Consider the following 10,873-nt stretch of genomic DNA (forward strand, 5'->3'; position numbering starts at 1 on the left):
CCTCAAACATATGTTCTATGCAGCCCGACTGAAAAAACTCTGGCTGTACTAAGTGGCATATCGTTTACTCAGAGGTGATCTCTGCCTGACTTACAAAGCCATGCCCAACTCAGAATTGATGGACATGCTCCACCTAAAGAAATCCAAGTCACTGCAAGCCACGCACTCTAATGAGCTAGACCTCACCACAACAACAAATAGAACATGCTGGAGGGATAGATTCCTGTCACAGAGACTCCCCCATGCTTTGGAACAAAATTCCAAACTACATTAGGCAGAGCCCCTCACTAACACTCTTCAACAGAAACCTTGACGAGTGGACAGGTAATAGAAAATACACCCCTGGGATCACTTCATTGGCTCTGCTTGACAGAGGATCAGTTAAAATCTACCTATGAACCGATATTTATTCGGAAAATATTTTTAGGGATTAGATGTATTTAAGGAACAGACCATGTGTTTTGTCATGTGACACATTTTAAAATCAATGGAAATAGTAGCACAGCACCTTAAAGAAATCCTATAGTAGGGGCAAAGTGTCAACTCAAAAGAAAGCTGGTTTATGTGCAATTTTGCCTTTTTTATGCATTCCAAGTATGAAGCTTGGGATATGCAGAGAAAGTGTAATTTATATAAATACACACACATGCAATGTATGTACGTACATATATATGAAAATACTTATGTATTTATGGTATGTATGTATATACTAAGTATACGTACATGTTTAAACATATATGTGAAGTTCAAAAATAAGACTGTGCCAGGCTACAAGAAAAAAGGGGAATAAAGCAAGTGTTATCCTATTACCTTGTACAAGGAAACACCCCTAAAAATCATCTCCAACATAGAACACTGACTTCTTGACTTAGTCATACCTCTGAGAATGGTCACCGTCTCAAATGCTGTAGATAAACTAGTCCAGCTTGTTAAGATATGCCTACTTGGGGAGGGGGGAATCAGATAAAGGAAAGCCAGTAAGGGATAAACCTGTGAAAATCACTGCCAGTTTCACAACAAATAACGACAAAGTTCTGACGATGCTTCAGATAACAGTGTTTTGATTAATGGGCAACGTGATGGATGATACGGTCACGGAAAGTATGGAACAAGTAACTGACAATGGTGGGCTCATCAAGGCATGCATACGTGCTCTATTTGCAAGTCCCATGTTTGCAGATGTTTGGAAGAATGAATGGGCCAGCAGAAAGGGTTCAATTGTCACACTGGGGGTACAGAAAGTGGACAGAGAAAGATAAAAAAAAAAAAAAAAAAAAAACACAACCTATTGTTAAAGTTTAACGCATACATTCTTCACTTAGAAGTAATGTAACACTTCCATCACTTAGTAAAATCTCATTTACAAAGGAGAAAATTACCTGCTGAGCAAGCTCCTTGGTAGGTAGCATCGCCAGTGCTCGAACCTGGCACACTGTCCTGTCCATCAAAGCCTGTAGGGTATGGGGAAAAACAGAAAAAAAAGTCAATAAGTCAATGAAAACAAGACTTAGTCAATGTCAGTACTTGGATGCCTTTTCTTGTTTCCAAGCCTTCTGTTGCTCTCTCTCCACACCAGCAGCCACTATGACCACTTCATTCCCCTGGACAGTACACTCAATGGATTGGTACCTGTACAGTGCACCACAGTGCTGCCACACTATCACATGATGCAGCCATTTGCATGCCACACACATTTCAATCCTGTTCACTGTCAAACCAAAACAACTCTCTCTCTGCAATGATATAACCTAACCATTTATAGTTTTGGTTTCTGATGCTGGAGTTTGGGGATATAATAAATGGGTAATTGAATTAACTTTGCTCACAACATACAGGTACAGAGGCTTAATACCACCAAAGGACAATGTCACAAGAACTCCACCAGGATAATCAAAAAACTTTTATTGCGCTTTTGTCAGGTTGTAACCAAAGACTTCATCAGAATACAACAAAACTTAATAACCTGTGAGAACACATGACATAGTAAGCCAATGAAACTTCTCATAACTAATTATGAACAGACTTTCTCTGTCTAACACATCACATTTGAATTCATGGACAAATTTTAAAGTAAAACAACAAAAACACTGTTACCTAAAAAGCAACAGAAATGTTATTACAACATTTCAAGAAACAGAAGCCATACTATACAACACAAACATATAAAAAAACAAATTTAGTATACTTAAGAGTGTATCAAGTTTTGTTGTATTCTGATGAAGTCTTTAGTTACAACCTACAGAGAAAGCTTACCAGTCTGCACCGTGGACATTCATCCTTAGACATTCAATTCTGGTACAGTAATGTTGTAGAATAACAGTGGAGAGTCAAGCAAATCAACTGGCAGTGGTACTGTAGCATGCCAGACACGAATCACGAAGGTAGTAAATAACTGCCTTCTTAGACTAACAAGTCCTTGCTCTAGAGTCCTCAACAGTGAGCATGACAAGCCCCCAGAATGCAGTGCAATTACTAAGCACTCTTTAGCACCTTAGATTTATATGTAGACTGCATAGAACTAGGTATTACCTACCTATGTCAATGTCATAAAAAGCCTTTAGGCTGACTGTTTTCAGCAGCAGCAGCAGTGAAGGACTTCAAACTGCACATCTACAACAAGCTTGGACCAAATGGTACCTCTAATCCTCCAAAAGTGACAGTGCCTTGCATCTTTCCATTTCATCACAGATTGTACACTCAATAATATTTCCTTAAGAATTTACTGGAGAAAACTGGCAAAGGAACTAAAGTATTGGGAGAAATAACTATACAGGGAAAGATAAGAGTGGGATGAGGTGAAGACGTTTGGACTGCAGTCTTGAGACTGCCTTCCCTACCAGGGATTGATAGTGTGTGTAGGTAAAAAGAAAGGAATAAGGGAATCACAAGTGAAAGACCAGATATAGTGGGTTTTTTGGTCAAATCGAGAACAGAATATGCTGTTAAAGTATATTTAGTACAGCACATAAAATATTGCAGGATAACTACAAGATTCAATCACAAGAGGTTAGAAAAGATTGGGAAGAGAAAAGCAATTTAACAAGAGAATAATGGGATGACATGTACAGCTTCCAAGTGGGCAACAAACTCCAAAAGGTTTAGGATCTGCTTAGAAGTGTTTACATAGGTATTTTAATACCCAAACCAGACTTCAAAGAATTTTTCCTTTGTTATATAGCAGATTCTAGAAATATGACGCCAAAAAGTCTAAACAAACTGTATCTGAAGCACTGAATACTGTAAAAAGATAAAAGAATTGGAAAAGGGAACTTCAGAAAAGGGAAGGACAAAATTACATAAAAATTGACAAATTGTGGTAACAATGCATACAGGATAATGTTCACGAGGAAGGGCAAGGTTTAAGGGAAGGCTGCAATTTCCAGAGAATAATTACAAAGAAAAATATATATGATGTACAATAAATTTAAAATGGTTATAGGTAGGTAATAGGCTAGTGGCACTAGGGCCTATATAAGCCTAGCCAAAAAGGTACCCTGGCTTTCGCCATCCAAGAAAATTATTTTCCTGTGCCCCTGTCGAGCAGAGCCACAGAGGTAATCCTCGGGGTGAATTTCCTATTTCCCATCCAATCATCAAGATTTTTCTTGAAAAGTGCTATGAGGAGCTTTGTTTGACATAGATAGGTAGTTTGTCACAGAGTATGGGAAGTCTCTGGGACTGGAATCTCTCCGTCCAGCATGTTCTGTTTATTGTGGTGACAAGGTTTAGGTCCCTAGAGCATGTAGCTCGGAAGGATTGGGATTTCTTTAAGTGAAGCATGTCCAACAGCTCTGGGTTTGACATAACATTGTATGTTAGGCAGAGATCGCCTCTGAGTAGGCGATATGTGACGGAGTAAAGCTGGAGTTTTTTTGAGACAGTCTGCACAGGACACCTGTTTGAGGCCGGTAATCCTCTTTGTGAGGTATTTCTGTGGCCTTTCCAGTTGTTGTAGATGTCTTGTGAGGTACATACCAAAAGGGGGTGTCATACTCTATAATGGGTCTAATGAGTGACGAGTAGAGGGGAACAATGACCTCTTTTTTCCTGGATGAGAAACCTTTTGTGATGAGGTGTGCCACGTAGAAGGATTTCCCCGACTACTGTGGTGATGTGAAGGAGAGACTACTGTCCACCTGTGTCCAAAGGTCTCATCACACTTTCGGTGTTACGTAGATGACCACCTATGTGGTAGCTCATGGGTACAGAGATTTTACCAAAGGGGATGACAATGCACTTTTTGGCACTGAGCTTGAGACCATGGCTTTGACACCAGGCATCTGTCTCAGTGAGGCCCTTTTGTAGGATGTCCACATCGTTAGGAGTTTTGATTATGGCTCCTAGTTTGCAGTCATCTGCAAACATCGTTAGCCAAAGAACTTTTGTATCTACTTTTCTGAAGTACAGGCTAACACAGAACAGGAGAGGACCCAGGACTGAACCCGTGGTACTCCACTTGTCACTGGTCTGAAGTCTGATACTTTCACAGTGTGGGTTCTGTCAGTGAGCCAGTTGGCAGCTCATCATCTGACATAGGGATTTATACCTAGTTTAGTGAGTTTATCTATAATTCCAGAGTGGGGGATGATGTCAAAAGCCTTGGTGAGATCTAGATAGGCTGTGTGAACCACCTTGCCCTCGTCTATGGCTTAAGTGACTGCTTCAAAGAAGTCAGGTTTAGGAGACATGATCTGCCTTTTACAAACCTGAACTGGGTGGGGTCCAGAGTTTGGAGATTACCAATATCGTTGTTTATAAGTTCCATGATGATACGTTCCATGGCCTTGCAGACCAGGCTCGTTAGGCTAATGGGGCGGTAGTTCCCAGGGTCCATCATGGCTCCTCCATTTGTGGAGTGGGATAACAGTCATTGTGTGCCATTCAGTGGGCACAAAGCCTGAGGTGAGGCTATGACTGAACATGGTGCTTAGGTGGGGTGCCAGTTCATTCTGTAGTTCATGTAGAACGCAGCCTGGGATGTTGTCAGGTCCCATGGATGCTGTGTTCTTGGCTTTGGAGAGAGAGAGTGTTTTTTTACCTGTGCAGCCATGATTACAGGAACTTTGCATTCTTCCGGTACAGAGATGGGCCCTTTAGGGGGTGAGAGGGGGATAAAGTTAGCACTGAACATATCTGCCAGGATGTTGGCAATATCAGTTGGTTCTGTATATTTAGTGCCAATATGCTGTAACTCAGAGCAGATCTGAGTGTTGCCATTGAGACTGACATAGCTATAGAATGCTTTGTGGTTGTCTTCAGAATCAGTGGCGTTTTTGTTTTCGTAACTAGCTTTGGAAGATTTTATGAGGAATCTCAGCTTCTTACTGAGGCTGACCAGGGAGTTTCTCCAATCACAGGGTTTTTCTCTTTTTTGTAACAGTTTCTTTCTTCTGTTGTAGAGTTTGTTTATAGCAGGGGACCACCAGATTGACTTCCTTTTTTTGGAGGATAGCATCTTGGTTCTGTTAGGGATAGCACGATCCATGCACTGGTGCAAGTGCTTATAAAGTGCATTTGTGTAGGATTCAGCAGTCATACCTCTATTGTCCGTCTGCATGGGTGTCTTGAAATTTGCCACTTCTGTCTTAAGACGCGTGAAATTGGCTTTGCAGAAATTTTTTATGGTTTCCCTAATGGGAAGTGGGGGCAGGATGTGGATGTCTAGGGTGATTAGCTTGTGGTTGGATCTGACCAACGAGGAATTGACATCTGGTGTGGAACACCGGTCGCCCATGTTGGCAATGACCAGGTCTAGGATACTGCTGCCCCCCGTGGGGTTGTGGATAAGCTGATCCAAGGCATTGGAATTTATAAATTCCAGAAAACGCTGAGCAAAAGAGTTGCTACAGGAGTAGTTTTCCCAGTTAATGGTGGTGTAGTTGACAATCGCCCATTATTAGGGTGTTTGGGTTCTACCCTAACATTTTCCAGTGCATCAAGAAATGAGAAGTGGGAATCCTGGGGCATGGTGGGGGATCTGTAGCAAGTTACAATTTGGATTGCGGGCTTTCCCAGAGGTAGTTGCACTTGGATAATCTCGGATGCATTATGCTGAACAACTAGCCTGGAGGTGTGGATATCCTTAATGAATATGGAGACGCCTCTGCCTTTAGTGTTTTGGTCCAGGTTAAGTGGCCGAAAGGTGTGGTATGAATTACAGTCTGGTAATGCAGGGGTGCTCTCTGGAGCCTAAAAAGTACAATTGTGTGCACTAACCATAAATGTAGATGTTCCGAGTGTATTTACTGTTGCAGTCATCACATTTGGGTTATCTGCTTGCAGTAGCCCTCAGTCGGCCTGAATATCAAAGTCTTGGGTCCTGCGTCGGTTGCTCTCATCTTCCGTGATATCAGGTAGTCAGGGGTATAAAGCATGCAGCCAACGCCATTACATCAGTTTTTCTTGCCCCAGATGTCAGGTGCCCCCCTTAATGGGAAGCAATTTTATATATATATATATATATATATATATATATATATATATACACATATACATATATATATATATATATATATATATATATAAATACACATATATATACATATATGCACACACACACACACACACATACAAGGTTATACCTCCAAAAAAAAGCACACACAACAAAAAACTTTTAAGCATATTAAAGGAGAACAGAGGTACAACCCAAAAGAAGTCAAGAAGCTGGAGGGAGGGTAACCAGGACTGCAACAGTGAATACACTCGATCATCTACATTTATGGTAAGTGTACACAACTGTACTATGTTCTTTGTGTTTCACTGTTGCAGTCATCACATTTGGGTAGATTTCCAAAGCTAAGGATGGGAGGAGGAATTTAGATAGCATTAGGACCAGCTATAAGGCCCTGCAAGACTGCAGTGGTAAAGCCAGCTCTGGATTTGGAGAAAATTGGCAAATGGTAATGCTTGGTGAAAGTATGTACAGAACTCCAGGTAGCAGCTTCAAGGATTTCTCTGGTAGGGACACCCCTGAGAAAGGCTGTAGAGGTAGATGCAGCTGTAGTTGAATGAGGTCTAATCCCCTGTGGGATAGGTTTTCCATGGTGCTTATAGCAGAAATAAATGCAATGGCCTATCCATTTAGAAATGGTTTGCTTTGAAATAAAATCCAGATAAAGAGCCAGCAGACAATGATGAGCTGTGGAGATTTAATTTATTTTTCAAAGCACAAAATCCAAAACAAACCGGTTTCGGTTTGTCAAAAGTAACAGCCTTCCTCAGTGTTTTTATACATAATCCTTGTGTTTAAGTGCTCTGTGATTGGTTCATCAATTAAGGATGTTCATTCAATCCAGGTGAAAACAAAGCACCTAATTTTATAATCCACTTTTTCTCCTTTGAGTCCAGAAGACTATGCAAACCTTCTTTGTTTACTCTATTACTTACTATTTTATCAATAATAGTGAATCTGAAGGTTGCAGTGGTGTGATTAATGGTGTGTTTGTATAGGGCAGTCGTGTATTTCTTGGTCCTGATGGCACTTAGATGCTCTGAAATGCGTATACGTAGGGGTCTAGATGTCTGTCCTACATAGAAGGCGTGGCATGTGCAGGTTACTAAATATATGAGCCAATCAAACCCACAATTGGCAAAGAAATGTATATCATTAACCTGGCCGGTATTAATACTTGAAAAATCTTTGGATTTATTTACCACCCTACAATGTGTACAGTGTCCCAGAGTACACATCCTTTCAGTAAATCCCCAGTCATGGTCCTTTGTCCCCTTATCCATACTTGACTGTTGTCTATGCTTGTAATGGCTCAATTGAGACTCCATACCCCCCTTAAAGGAAAACTGGCATCTCTCCTTCAAAATGGAGGCAAGAAAATCATCCGCCCTAAGGATACTCCAATGTCTCTAAACTGCATTTAATAAAGTACGGCCATAGGTGGTCAAAAGCCTGAGATTGGGGCTTGAATTTGTCGGCTTGTCTTTGTAAATGAGAGTCTCTTGTCTCTCCATCTTGGATACCAAATTACTGGCAGTTAAAACATGACCCATAGCATATCCCCTATTCCTGAATCTCATGGTGAGGTCACCCCTATAGTATGAAAAGTCATCAGGCTTCGAGCATGTCCTTTTCATCCTTAAATATTGGGACTTGGGTATATTCCTGCATATGTGTGGTGGATGAAAGCTGGAGGCATGGAGAAGGGAGTTGTATTGGGGATATTTCCGATAAACTTGGGTTGCCAAAGTATGATCAACATTCCTAGTCACAAGCACATCCAAAAAAGTGATGTGTTTTGAATGGAAAATGGCTGTAAACTCCATGCCCCATTTATTTTCATTAAGATAGCTTACAAACTCCCTTAAATACAACTCACCACTTCTCCATACTATCCAGCAATCATCCAAGAATCTTTTCCATATATCAATTTCATCCACATAGATGTTATGTAAGGGATCATATATAATAAATTCTTCCACATATGCCATAAATAAATCTGCATAAATGGGGGCAAAAGATGGCCCCATTGCCGCCCCCTTTATTTGCCAAAAACATTGGTCCCCATAGAAAAAAACATTTTTGGTCAGGAGATATTCAGCTAGCCTAATGATAAATGTATTTGTGTCAGGACGATATAATTCAGACTTCTCAAGCCAGTATTCCAGGGCCTCCAATCCCACCCAATGAGGTATATTTGTACAGGGGGCGGATACGTCCAAGGTACATAGTAACCAACCTGGTTCTAATTGGTTGTCGGCAATGATCTGGAGGAATTCAGTGGTGTCACAAAGTCTTGATCGTACTAACTGTAATAAAGGTTTGAGTTTTTGAGTTAGATATTGTGACAGTGGTTCAGTAACAGAACCCTTTCCTGAAGCAATCTGTCTACCAGGAGGATTAAGTGGATCCTTATGAATTTTTGGGAGAAAATAAATGTACTGATTAGAGGGAACTTGTATAGTTAGATGTTTACATTCTTGTTCTGAAATGAGACCTTCTTCCATTGCTTTCTTCAAAAAAGCATTAATCTCTCCCCTAAATTTACATGAAGGATCCAAAGGCATTTTCATATAACACCTGGCATCTCCTAATTGTCTCAGGGCCTCATTGTTGTATTGTTCCCAACTCATGACAACCACTGCTTCCCCTTTATCTGCTGCCAATATCACCAGGTCTTTGTTGTTCACCAAACCCATGAGTGTCATTTGTTCCATCTTTGAGAGATTATTGGATTTTGGTATAATGTCCTTGAAATTACAATGTAGGTCCTTGAGCACCATATTTTGAAACATGAGTACATAGGGATGCATAGGAAGATTAAACTTGGACTTATGATATAAAAAGCCCTCCTGTTTACCATCACCATCAGAATCCTTGAAAAGCAGTCTTAGATTTAGCAACCTGCAGAATGCCATCAAATCTTGAGCCAACTGATCTTCCACCACAAAAAAGTGATGAAGTTTAAACCTTTGTTTATTACCTTTATTTCAATATCAGTCAGCTGCAAATTAGAAATGTTTAAGACATTGTTTTCAACATTTAGGTCTGGGTCATCAGTTCTAATATCGTCTCCATATTGCTTGTTTTTCTGATGTTTTCTACCCGCCTAACCTGCCATGGTCTAAAGGGTTGGTCTTTTTAGATGGAGGTGAGTCACCCTGTTGCTGTGCATCAAGATCTGTGTTGGATGATGCCTTATCCACTGATGTTTCATTACTGAAGCTAGAAGAACCTGACCGCTTCAAAATATATCTTGGTCTTTTCCGTTTACCTCCCATTTTGGTAGAATCATGGAATCTAACCTGTTTGTTTACATTAGAAAATTGCGTACCTCTCTCATAATTTTACATCCCTTTGATATTTTTTGTAACTTTTTTAGTTTTCAAATACTGTTCTAAATTTTGTAAGTCCTTGGATAATTTATCCATACAGGTTTGGTATGTTGGTTCAGCCTCAAATGATTGGGCCGTTTCACAAAACTTCACAACCTCTACCATTTCTGACTCAATGGTCCTTTCTTAATAGTCTAATAACACCTTAACAAAACCCATGGAGGCCTGCTGTTGTACCTTAACCCAATCTTCCATAAGTTTCATATCCATTTTTGCCACCATGGGTTGCAAACGAATATTCAAACCTCTAGGAGCCACATTTTTTGAATACGCCTTGAATAGTTTGGATTGCCAAACATTACTTCTTAAAGTTCGCATAGATTTTGTTAGAAGTTGAAAGTGATTTTCACACTCAATTGCCCCTGAATTTAAAGTGGCTTCATACGCAGATTGCCCATCCCTACTCAAATCAAAAGCACCAAGGTCATCTTTATCCGCAAATAATCCTTTGACTAGTTTAGTTAACTCCATCGTATACAAAAGTAACCACTGGGGTACAACCAAAAAAACTTTAACATATATATATATATATATATATATATATATATATATATATATATAATTAAGTATGTCCAAAACGGATCTATGAAAATATATCCATAAATACTGTCTGACTGTGCCTAACAACAAAAAACAAAATTCATGGTGTATATCCCACTCAAAAGGTTCCTTTGACCAAAGCAGATAAATCCTGCAACCACCTGCCAAAAGATTTGAGCACCAACACTTCCAACAATCCTATAATAGTAATACTTGCACATACCTCAATGGGTCCTGCTACGTTCCTGGTGTTTGTGGCCCCAAAGATTAACCATACACTGACCACCATGTAAACACCTAAGAACAATAATAGCCATACCCAATAGCAAACCGTATGTCCTGTTATTTTTATTTTGTTGGAAGCAATATTGCATGCTCCATAGAACCTGCAAGTGAAATGTCCAAACACTCCAAGAAAGTTAGGTCACAGTCAGTCAAATTTACAGAATTAATCAAAGTATGATAATATAAAATCTCCCCACAGAAA

At 40.0% G+C, this 10,873-nt stretch overlaps 1 protein-coding gene across 1 annotated transcript in view; it reads right to left on the minus strand.

The window, feature by feature from the left end:
* Positions 1-10,873, minus strand: part of DDX51 (DEAD-box helicase 51) — a 523,171-nt gene that overhangs the window by 338,412 nt on the left and 173,886 nt on the right. The window contains exon 6 of the mRNA XM_044068677.1: positions 1,380-1,451. Coding sequence (XP_043924612.1) covers positions 1,380-1,451 — 72 coding nt within the window. The remainder of the gene's footprint in view (positions 1-1,379; positions 1,452-10,873) is intronic.

The sequence above is a fragment of the Protopterus annectens genome, chromosome 4.part0 (genome assembly GCF_019279795.1).
Source record: "Protopterus annectens isolate FY-2018-M chromosome 4.part0, PAN1.0, whole genome shotgun sequence".
Classification (NCBI taxonomy): domain Eukaryota; kingdom Metazoa; phylum Chordata; order Ceratodontiformes; family Protopteridae; genus Protopterus; species Protopterus annectens.